The sequence below is a fragment of the Candoia aspera genome, chromosome 2 (genome assembly GCF_035149785.1).
Source record: "Candoia aspera isolate rCanAsp1 chromosome 2, rCanAsp1.hap2, whole genome shotgun sequence".
NCBI classification, from domain to species: domain Eukaryota; kingdom Metazoa; phylum Chordata; class Lepidosauria; order Squamata; family Boidae; genus Candoia; species Candoia aspera.
Window position 1 is genome coordinate 18,898,804 of NC_086154.1, and position 12,078 is coordinate 18,910,881.

At 46.5% G+C, this 12,078-nt stretch overlaps 1 protein-coding gene across 4 annotated transcripts in view; it reads left to right on the forward strand.

Moving 5' to 3' along the window:
• The window catches only part of MTMR14 (myotubularin related protein 14), a 92,110-nt gene that overhangs the window by 40,717 nt on the left and 39,315 nt on the right, over positions 1-12,078 (forward strand). For 2 of the 4 annotated variants that reach the window (XM_063291423.1, XM_063291419.1), the window contains exons 13-16: positions 53-89; positions 1,993-2,063; positions 4,945-4,994; positions 10,839-10,977. In XM_063291423.1, the coding sequence (XP_063147493.1) occupies positions 53-89; positions 1,993-2,063; positions 4,945-4,994; positions 10,839-10,977 (297 nt within the window). The remainder of the gene's footprint in view (positions 1-52; positions 90-1,992; positions 2,064-4,944; positions 4,995-10,838; positions 10,978-12,078) is intronic. The other 2 variants (XM_063291420.1, XM_063291422.1) reach the window with 2 other exon arrangements.

Sequence of the window (12,078 nt, forward strand, 5' to 3'; positions counted from 1 at the left end):
AGCGGTACGGAACATGCTTGGTCAATACCAAACTCTCCTCTTTCTCCTGCAGGCACATGTTAGTGGATCGGCTCAGCAAAGGAGAGGAAGTAAGTGTCTTTAGGAGCAGTGCCAAGTAACAGGGGTGTCCTGGTCACACTAAAGATATTGTTTTAGCATTTCCTGGTCAGCAGGGTGGGGAGACAATCAAAGACATAAGTTTCATCTGTGCCTGAAATTAACAGGCTAGTACAGGCAGTCCTCGCTTAACGACTGTTTAACGGCAGTCTGAAGTTACGACGGCCTTGGGAAAAGTGCTTTACGGCCTGTACTCATGACTGTTGCAAAACGTTACACCACCACCGCAGTCACGTGATCACAATTCAGGCACTTGGCAGCCGGCTCACGTTTACAACCAGTTGCAGCGTCCTGCAGTGACCACGACTTGCAACCTTTTTTGCCAGCTTCTGGCAAAAAATGTCCATTAGGGAAGCTGGATTCGCTTAACAACTGCAGCAATTCGCTTAATGACCCATAATTCACTTAACGACCATCATAAAAATGGTCGTAAAAATCAGATCTGGTCACGTGGTGACCCAGTTAACGACCATGCCACTTAACAACTGGTTTTCCAGTCTCTATTGTGGTCGTTAAGTGAGGACTACCTGTACACAATATCTAGATTCTGAACCAAGAATGCCGAACCTAAGAGCCATATTAGGCCTTACCAAAAATCCACCTAGGCCACTGTCATGCTTTCCATTGTGACACCTTTAGGAAGCTCACAAGCAGGGCTTAGCAGCAATAGTTCTCCTCCCATTCAGGGAGAGACTAGACAGCCTGCGTTAAAAATGTTTTGCTTTGGATTCCTGAGCTGAGCAAACAGCTGGTCTTGATGGCCTTAAGGACCACTTCCAACTCTGTGCTTCTGTGAATCCATGGTGTTATTCTCTCCAGCAAGTAATACCTCATGCTATATTGCTTATGAACATCATAAACCAGATTATTAGCACATGTACCCTGCCCTTCCCCTTGCATGCGATGATATCTCAGCTTACTAAACAGGGCACACGCAGTGTGTCTGTGTAATTTCATGCCACAGCCAGGCTTGTGGTCCCTTCTGTTCCAGTCTTGCAAGTGAGGTTGTGGGGGGAGAGAAAAACAAACTGGCCCTGGCACAAGAGTCACAGAGACTTGGCTTGCCCATCTGTGCCCTGTCTAATTTTGCCTTCTGTTGCAGTCATGCTGTTCATTATGAGACATTTAACACCTCCCTCCCCGCCCCCTTCTTCAATATGATTATATTGAGATACACAAGATTGACCAAGTGAATGTTCTAAAGCAGCCTTCTCCAGCCTAGTGACCTCCAGATATATTTGGAGTATAGCTCTCGTAATTACGAGCTAGGGTGCCCCAGAGATTCATCGTTCAGGAGGGCACCTAGCTGAAGAAAGCAGCTTGAACTTGCTCCAACTTGGAAAAATTGGGAAATCCTGGAAGAATTATATTTATACGGATCGATATTTTTCATGGGTCAGAACTTGGCCACCCACTATCAGCATGGCTTCCAAGGAATCCAGCGGATACTCCGAGCCAGTGTAATGTTTAGCCATAGGGATCTGGGGATTGTTTGGTGGGTTTTCTTACACCCCTTGCCTGATCCTCATAACTATTAGCCAATTATTTGGGAAATCATAAAATTATAGAGCTGGAAAGAGCAATTCCCACACATCCATCAAATGGCAGTCTGCCATCTTCTTAGGTAGTAATCAGTTTCCGCTGTCGATCTGTTCGTCAGCCGGGTGCCGTCTTGCAGGCAGTACCCAGGGCAGGGCAGGGCAGTGAGAGACGAAGGTCTTGAAGGATGAATAACGAGAGCCTTTCATTGGGATCAGTGGTAGTGGCTGCCGAACCCCTGAGTCAGCGCTCTGCAAAAATGAAGGAAGTTCTCGTTTGTCTATATGGCAATTCACCTCTCCTCTCTTTTATGCTTCCTCCTTTTTTTGCCTCTAGATTTTCTTTTTCTGCTTCGATTTTCTGAAGCACATAACCTCTGAGGAGTTCTCTGCCGCTAAGCAGCTGAGGTAAGAGCCTGTGTTTGCAATTGCCACCATCAGGGGTAGGCAGGAAGAATGGAGAATATTGTTAGTGCACACATTTCCTTTCTGCTGGGAAATGGAAACCCTGGTGTCCTGGCCCAATTCACTCTAATTGATTTTGCATTCAGAAACCAGCACGAATGGGGCCACGCCACTTTGTCTAGAGCTATTTTGAGAAGCCCCACATTAGGAGAAGCATGACTTGAGTTCAGCCAATCTATAGGCTGAGTTTAGGGTAGCAGTACCTTTCCAGTGACACTGGCTGCTGTTAGGCAGTCTGATGTAGGAGCTTAAGAGTGATTCAGATGGATCACACCAAGGGCTCATTTAATTCAGCATTCCAACTTTCAGACAGCTCACAAGCAAGACGTCCTCTCATTTCCAGAACCCAGTCATGGTCCCTGACCTAGCTGGTGTGGGTTTTATGCCACTGACCAAATGCAAGAGGAGACACACATCTTAGACTATTAGTGCCATCATCCCCAGCTAGCCCAGTCATTGCTTGGGGACTGTGGGAGTTACAGTTGAAGATGTTTGAAAATGCTAGGTTGCCTGCCCCAAAATGTTGTCAGAGTTTCAGGAGGTGAATGGGACCCTTAGTTTGGGATGGAAGACCTCTCGTTGTGTAATGGTATGTGGGAGTGACCTTGGGGGAGAGGGGAAAGTGCCACAGCCAGGGGAACGGTTGGATACGAGGCAGCTCGGCCCGCAGCAGGAGTGTGGGTGTGGCAAACATCTCAGAAGGGACCCTCCCTCGTTTCTCGGGCTGTAAAGGCGAAAGGGGAGAAATGTGCTTTCAAACTTGCAAGATACTTGTCAGCCTTGCAAGGTAGTCCAGACAGGAAACACACCTGGGTGAACTAATCCTACTTTATTCTAAGGCTACATTAACAGAATCTTGCAAGCACATTTCTCCCCCGTTGCCTTTACAGCCCAAGAAACTAGGGAAGGTCCCTTCTGAGACGTTTGCCACACCCACACTCCTGCTGCGGGCCGAGCTGCCTCGTATCCAACCGTTCCCCTGGCTGTGGCACTTTCCTCTCTCCCCCAAGGTCATTCCCACATACCATTACACATCGACTCTGGTCCCTTTAAAATTTGAAGAACTGGGAAAGAGCTCTACAGTCATGTGCCCTCTCTACCCTTCCGGTGCATACTGACTTAGTCAAATCGTTTTTCATCATCTTGTGTTTAATCAAGCTAGGAAGTAAATCATTGCTTGAATCTGCAGTAGACTAGGTTAAAATGGGGTTAGGTAGTTTGTGGTTCAGTGTCTTGTGGAAATCCAGTCTTCGTCTTAATGTATCGTGTGAACCAGGCCTCCCCGTTAAAGTGTAATACGGCTTGCTTGTTTGTTAGGACAGAACACCGAAACCCAGATTTAGCATGTTGTGTAAACCCATCCATTGAATTACTTGCGTGGTGGGGAGAAGGTTGGTTCCTCATCCTCTGAGCCGCAGTTTAGAAGATCGTGTGAATGCAACTGTTGTCAACTGGGTTTGTGCTGCTATTTCAGAATATGAATCTGGTGGGTTCTTGGTGCTCTCTGAGCTTGGTTGTTGTATTGCAGACATTTCATTACGCAGCTAGGTAACAACATCAGTGCAGCGTCCATTTCCCAGCGAACCCCTCTTCCTTGCACTGATGATGATATCTAGCTGGGTAACAAAACATCTCTAAGAAATCAGAGAGCCCCAAGAACCTAGTAGTTCAACCCTGAGCTATGTATGTTCTCTACTATAGGACAGGGTTCCTCAACTTGGCAACTCTAAGCTGTGCGGACTTCAACTCCCAGAATTCCCCAGCCAGCTTTGCTGGGAGTTGAAGTCTGCACAGCTTAGAGTTGCCAAGGTTAAGGAACCCTGCGATAGGATATGGAGCTGCCTGAGTGTGCCCTTCCCATTTCCTAACATCACTCTTTCTGGGCCAGAAGCCAAAGGAAAACCTATTCTGTTCTGAAAGGTTTGAAAGGGGTAGCAGTAGTAAGGGTGGAATGCCAGGAGAGAGTTGCAGGTGAGGAGACCTGTATGAACATCCTGGAAATAGAGTAGGGAAGCACTTAATGATAGACAAGGTCCCTTCTTTCTTGGCTCACCATAGAGTCTAAATCCGGGTTGCTGAATAAACTTCCAAACTCTACCTGCCCATCTGGCACTAATGAGTGGGGAGCCCACAGTCTTTGTTGCTTGATAACAGAAGCCTTTCTATAACATAAGCCTCTTCTCCAGCCCCCCAATTCCAATGAGTTACTTTACCAAATCAGGCAGGAATTTTTCAAAGCCAGATGTTGACGTTTGATTTAAACCTTTAAAACACTGAACAGCTTGGAACTTGGTTTTCTAAGTGACTGCCTAGTTTCATTATGGGCCTTTCCAGTTCTTCAGGCCTAGGAAAGGCACTGCTGTTCACAGCGAATGCTTGTGTGGGTAGAGGGGACAGGACCTCTTGCAGTGCTCCCAAACTATGGAAAGCATACTCTTCCGAGTTACGATCTGCCAACCCTCCATTTTTATTGACTGTGTTTAGGTGTATTCATTCCAACCATTCTTAGCAACAGTTTTCCTTATAATGATTGGTAGGTTTTCTGTATATTTTCGGGGTGCTTTGTTGTATTGCACCTATTTGTTGGAAGCCCCCAGTAGTTGCAAGAAGGGTGGCATGCCAATAATTGCAAATAAATAACTAATGTGGGTGTTGAAAGGGTTTTCTGTTTCTTTTAATGATGCTGCTGTTTGGGGTTTTTTTAAACCTGCCCTATTAATAGCTCTGTAGAACCACAAATAAGAAGCAAAACGAAGAGTGCAATGGCATGTGGCTTTTATCACAATTTCTCTCTCTTCCTGCCTCATTCTCTTTTCTGTCCCAGAAGGAAGAGTCTGCCACCTGGATTCACTCTGGAAGAAATCTGTATGCTAAGTGAGTCTCTCTTTCTGCCTTTCCACTTGGCCCTTAATCTGGGCTAGGACTCTCTTTCTCTCAGCTTTTGGGATGGTAACTCTTGTCTCCTCCGAAGGATTTAGAGAAGCCATTGAAGCAGTGCATTGGAGGACACACTGAATTGACCAAGTCAGCTGAGCACTGTACATTCCAGTTTTGGTCCACAGAAGTCTAGTGAAGGTAGCTTGCAGCAGACAGTACAGAATATAAAGATGAAAAGCAGAACCTACCACAATGTCCCAGTGGGGAAGGCACCTCTGTGGTGTCCCCATGGACCACCCCTTCCTCCACCATACCAGTAGTGTTCACTTAACAACCATTCGTTTAGTGATGGTTCAGACTTACAACAGTGCTGAAAAAACCGACTTGCAACCGATCCTCACACTTATGACCATTGCAGCATCCTCATAGTCACATGATCATGATTTGGGCATTTGGCAACCGGTTCTCATTTATGACTCACAGTGTCCTGTGGTCACATGATTGCCATTTTCGACCTTCCTGGCCAGCTTCTGGCAAGCAAAATCAATGGGGAACTGCATGATTTACTTAATGACCACATGGTTCGCTTAAGGCCCGCAGTGATTCGCTTAATGACCGCCACAAAAAAGGTCGTAAAATCAGGTCTGATTTGCTTAGCAACTGAAATTCAGTCCCAGTTGGGGTCATTAAGCAAGGACTGCCTGTATTCCATCCCGCTTTGTGTCTTTCCAGATGTTCTACCCCTCCCAACAGCCAGCCTTCTGTGGCCATGCTCAGTCTGCAGTGTGCTATATGCTATACTGATTTTGTGGAGGCTGCCACTACTGATCCTCCTGCACACGGATGGTGCCATTCTGCCTACATAAGCACTGGCGCCTCTCTCTGAACATCAGAAGATGAAAGGATGATACACAGTTGCATTTTCCATAGGGGGTTCCACGATAGTCTGTTGCAGATGAGGGTCATCTGTACATCTTTTAAGATTAATGCGTCTGTTGATTCTCTGAGGAATAGTGAGCCTTTAAATCCCCAGGCCCTTATTACTTTTTCCTGAAGGTGCTATGCTGCTACAAAATGTGATAACCACCCAGCTTGAGTTCCCAAAGGCTGCCATCATTCACTGCACACTCCTCTGTCCCATGTCAGGTCCCCTTGGAGACATGGGAGGATAATGGTTGTGGAAAACTGCAGGAGCCAGACTGGTGGCTTTGGAAACATCCCCTAATGAGAGGGGAGTGGGGCAAAGAGTCAGTGCCCAGTGCGGTTTCCTGTGTCTCAGAATCATTGGTACAAAATAAGAGCAATAGTGCCAATTTGCCTCTTGGGCGTAATCTGCACAAGCTTTTCTTGAACAGTTTTTGCTGTGCAGGACAGAGAGTTGTAACTGCTGTCTGGCCACTGGCTTTTCCAACTCCTGCTTCCAGGTCCAGCTCTCTCTGGATGGGGGAGAGGACCAGTGGGAGACAGAAGGCTGCTGCTGTGGCTCTTCTTAGCATAGCCCCTTCCCAGCCAGCCACCCCTGGTCCTGCCACCTCCAGCCAGCACCAGCTGGCAAATCCTGTCCACAGAACATGGCATGACCTCTCTCCTGGAGAAGCCTTGTGCTCAGTGCCGCAGATGGCACTGCTTAGTTTTGAAGCACATCACTTAGCTGTCATCTTGACTACCTCCCAACTGGCAATTAAAATAAATAGCGTAGGATTCCTTTCAATTCTGCTTGCTTTCTTCAACCACTTCTAAAAAAGAGTCTATTTCTGGACAATCCAAATTTAGGATACTGCATTCTCTGTGGCAAGAAAAGCCAGTTTCTACATACACAAAATAGCCATGACCTGATCATGAATATTCTTGTTGCTGCAGGTACATAAGTAATGCAAAACACATTAATTCCCATGTATGCTATTGAAATCCTACATCAACATTCCCCTTCCCCCAAAAAACCACAACTCTGATTTTTGAGGGTAATTGCCCACACACCCTTCAAGCTTGCCTCTGAAGTTTAAATCTTGGTGGTTTTTTTTAAATACCCTTAGTCACACATTATGTGTTTCTGTACTTGCTGGTATACTTTTATATGAAATCTAGTGAAATAACTATTGTACCGAGTGGATAGAAAAAGCTCGATTGTTGTTGTTGTTGTTGAAAAGACTACAATCAATCACAGATGCATTGTGTGCAAAAAATGAATTCCAAAATTTGCTCTTAACACTCCATGTCTCTAGTGTAAAACTATATGGGTAGTCCTCACTTAATGACCACTCATTCAGTGGCAGATCAAAGTTATGATGGTGTTGAACAAGTGGGACTTATGACTAGTCCTTGAAGTTCCAGCCATTGCAGCGTCCCACAGTCACATGACTGCGATTTGGGCGCATGGCAACTGCACGCAATTATGACGGTTGCTGTGTCCTGCGGTCTTGTAATTGCCATTTGTGACCTTCACTGCCAGCTTCTGACAAGCAAAGTCAATGGGAAAGCCGGCAAAAGGTCACAAGTGGCAATCTTGTGGCATTGCACTTAATTGTGACTGCACAGGATTCGCTTGACGACTGCACCGGAACTGCCATCATAAGTTGGCATGGTCACATGATTTTCCGCTTTACAACCATGTCACTTAGCGACAGAGTTGTTGGTCCCAGTTACTGTCGTTAAGCGAGCACTACCTGTATAAAGGTAAAGGTTTCCCTTGACATGAAGTCCAGTCGTGTCCGACTCTAGGGGGCGATGCTCATCTCCATTTCAAAGCCGAAGAGCCGCCGTTTGTCCGTAGACACTTCCTCCATGGTCTTGTGGCCAGCATGACTAAGCGGAACGGTGTTACCTGCCCGCCGAAGCGGTACTGATTAATCGACTCACATTTGCATGTTTTCGAACTGCTAGGTTGGCAGGAGCTGGGTACATTATTCCCTTTTCAGTTGTAACTGTCGGGAAGAAGAAAGTTAGATTTCGCTGAAAAGGCCTTTGTTTTGTCTTTTCCCAGTTTTACAGCTTTTTGTCAACCATTGCCCGGTGACTCCACAGATATGCAGGTAATCCTCATTTATCGAGCACAGTGGGGACCAGCAACTCTGCCACTAAGCAACACGATTATTAAGTAAAACATCACGTGACTACCCTGGACTTACGACAGCACTTCTGCTGTGGTTGTTAAGCAAATCACCATGGATTGTTAAGCGTGACATCACGTGCCTCTGATTTGCGAACTCCTGTCGGCTTCTTCATTGACTTTGCTTGTCAGAAGCCAGCTATGAAGGATGCAAATGGCATTCATGTGACCCCGGGATGCAGTGACTGTTGTAAATGTGCACCAGTTGTGAAGCATCTGAATTGCAATCACGTGACCATGGGGCTGCTGCAACAGCCACAAGTTCAAGGACCGGTCGTAAAGCTACTTTTTCAGTGCCGTCATAACTTTGAACGGTTGCTGAACGAGGCAGTTGGTGAGTGGGGACTACCTGTACTAAGATCCAGGGTATGATCTGAAAGCTGCTCTTATCAGCCACCAAACCAGTCTCTGTGTTACGGCATTTACCAGAACTGCTAAGGGAGTTCTGGGTCAGGCCTCACAAAGCTGAGCCACATCTGGAGCAATAGTGAGCAGCCTTAATTTGCAGATCCCTTGGAAGGGACTATAGAGGCTATCTAGTCCAGTTTCTCAACCTTGGCAACTCCCAGAATTCCCCAGCCAGCTGATCTAGTCCAAATCCCTGTTCAGTGCAGGACCCAACCCACTAGAGCAGTGTTTCTCAACCTTGGCAGCTTGAAGCTGTGTGGACTTCAACTCCCAGAATTCCCCAGCCAGCCAGGAATTCTGGGAGTTGAAGTCCACACAGCTTCAAGTTGCCAAGGTTGAGAACACTGCCCTAGAGCATCTCAGTGTTGGACTGAAGACCCCTAGCAAAGGAGGGCTCACCATCTCATGTGGCAGGCTGTTCCATGGCTGAAAAGCTCATACAGTCTAGAAATCCTGCCTGATGTTCAGCTTGAGCCTCCTTCCTTAGAGGAACTTTTGGTTTGGGTTTTGGTCTTGTCCTTTGAGGCCACAGAGAATTCATCCACTCTCTCCCTCTTGTGTAACAACTCTGCAGACGTTTGAAGACTGCTGTCATATCTCCCCTTGGCTGTCTTTCCTGCAGGCTAACCAGAGACTTCTCCTTTCATCATTCTTCACAGAGCTTGGTCTCCAGACCCTTTACGCTCTTTGTAGCCTTCTCTGAACTTACTCCCGCTTGTCACTGTCCCTTTTGAACTGTGGTGCCCAGAACTGGATGCGCTATTCCAAATGGGGACTGGGCAGAGTAAAGTGGAACAAGTGCTTCCTGTGATCTGAAGGCCATCCACCCAATCACGCACTCAAAGATAGCATTTGCCTTTTTAGTAGCTGCATCACGCTCTGGCTCATGTTTAATTTGTGCTCAACAAGGACACTCAGATTCCTTTTGCATGGACTACTGCCAAGCCAGCTCTCCCCACCCCCTCCATTTGGGCCTTACATTTTCCTACCCGGATGCAGAACTTCACACGTCTCCCTGTTTAATTCCATAGTATCCATTTTAGCCCACTGCCCATGCCTGTCTAGTTCTTTTCGATTCTTCTCTTTCATCTAGAGAATTAGCTGGTCCTCCCAACTGTATCTCACCTGCAGACTTTATAAATGTCTCCCCAAGTCCCTCATTCACGTCATTGATAAAAATATTGCAGAGCACAGAGCCCAGGACACAGCTGTGTTGCACTCCGCTTTATATCTCCCTCCAAGGTGAGGTGGCGCCATCTTTTGGTTCAGTCATTCAGCCCAACACGAGTCCCATCATCTACTAATTAAAGCCTGGTATAAAAGGCACCTGTTCCCAAAACATTCTGATCCTATCCCTGGGGGGGAAAAATTAATAAACTGCAATCATGGGCTGCAAGAAGGTTGCCTGATTTAAAGGGGTGAAAAAAATCAGAATTTTTAAAGGGATTAAAGGGAGCTCACAATCCTTCCACCCAAAACTCCAACTCTGATTACTACAATCTTTTTTTAATTTTAATGGTGGGGGTGAGGAGGGGAAAGGCTGGGCTTACCTCTTATGTTAAGCCAAAATGTGGTCAGATGTTTTTGGTTTAGCAGTTTGTATGACTCTAGCAAGTTTTGTTTTATTCAAGTAATCACGGTTAAATCATGGTTAAACAGTTGTAAAAGCATTATTTTGTTGCTGGTGCTGCTAAGAAAAATTAGAGCTGGAATATCTTGGTGATCTATTCCCAGATATCCACCTGCGGAACTTTGACCATCTCTAGTCTACAGTATAGGTAATCCTCGCTTAACAACCATTCATTTAGTGACAGTTCAGACTTACGACAGTGCTGAAAAAACTGACTTGTGACCAGTCCTCACACTTACGGCCATGGTAGCATCCCTGCAGTCACATGATCACAATTTGGGCACTAGGCAACTGCTTTGCATTTATTACCATGACAGCATCCCGTGGTCACATGATCGCCATTTTTGATCTTCCCATCTGGCTTCTGGCAAGCAAAATCAATGGGGAACCATGTGATTCACTTAATGACCATGTGATTCGACACAGTGATTTGTTTAATGGCCGCTGCAGAAAAGGTAGTGAGGTTGGGGTCAGATTTGCTTAATGACTGCTTCGCTTAGCAACTGAAATTCCAATCCCAATTGTGGTTGTTAAGCGAGGACTACCTGTATGGGCAGATTCTGTCTCTGATCTATGAATTCATCTTTGGCTTTCCTCCTTGCAAATGTGTAAATGGGGACATTAGGACATTGCCGTTTTGCAGGAAGGCATGGAAATGATCAACCAGCCCTGTCCTGGATGCTTTTGTGTGTTACAGAGCAGAGGGACCGGGGCAGCACCACCAGTCTGAGCAGTGACTTTTCTCTTGTGATGGAGAATTCCCCTGGAGCTGCTGGGAGTTTCACTTACGAAGCCGTGGAGTTGATGCTAACGGGACCCCAGACCCAAGCTTCTTGGTAAGGTGGTGTCAGCACCTCTCTCTATATATATATACATACAGACTTTCTACCATGGGAAATCTGCAGGTCCTGAGGATGAATGGCTGTGTATGTTGACCAGGAAGGAGAATGATGAAATATCCATGCAGAGGGACCAGGGAGTTTTTCAGCCACCTAATCTATCAAAGGGAGGTAGAAGCAGATTTTACTTTCAGCTGCTTCTCCCCAGTGGGGGCTGCTGCTAAATAATGTTGTACAAATCTCTACATTATTACACGTCTTTAGGATCACTTGCCATTATGTGTAGATGAACTATTAATTTAGTGGCAAATCCCTTCCACCCAGTTAAGGGTGGGCAACCTGCAGACCAGCTATGGCTGCCAAGTGTCTCTTCCTACAGTCTCATCCAGTCGTAATGGATGAAAACTGCTAGCAGGATTTTGCGCTCTTTTGTAAGAGCAAAGCATGGAAAGTGTAGTGTAAGTTGGTGTAATAAAGCTTTCAAAGAGGAAAGAGATTCCAAATCTCTTCCCAAAATCCCAGTCCAGACTCGGCTCATTTGCATCTTTGGTTTGCTTCTTGTGGCCCATGGGTTCTTCCAAAATGTTAAGTGTGGCTCTCGGCCACCAAGAGGAGGCCCATTCCCAATCATTCAGTGCTCTAAGGCACCCTTCAGTTTTGACTGAGGAGGCTCCTGTCTGTATGATCCTGGACCCTCCTTCAAGGCCGGGGAGACCTTTGGGGCTGAAAATGGCTCTCCTAAAAGCCCCTCGAAGTTCATTTGACAGTCTTGCAATCGGATCTGTGGCATCTCCAGGGACAGACTCCTCACTGCGCTTGGAGAATGGATGCCAGTGAGGGGAGTCAGTACTGAGCCAGAAGTCCTCCCAGCCAGGGTGAAGCTTCCTCTATTTCTGTGCAGACATAGTTCTTCAACCTGCAGAAATCTGTCCAGGCATAACATACAGCAAAGCTGCACGTATTCCTGGCTGCAAGTCCGTATTTCAGCAGCTCCATTTGGGGGTTATATTTCCCCCCTTTCTTTGGCTTGGCTTTGGAGACCTTGAGTTTGTGCTCGAGAAGGTCTAAGGAGCCTTCTAGCCCCCTCCCCCACCCACC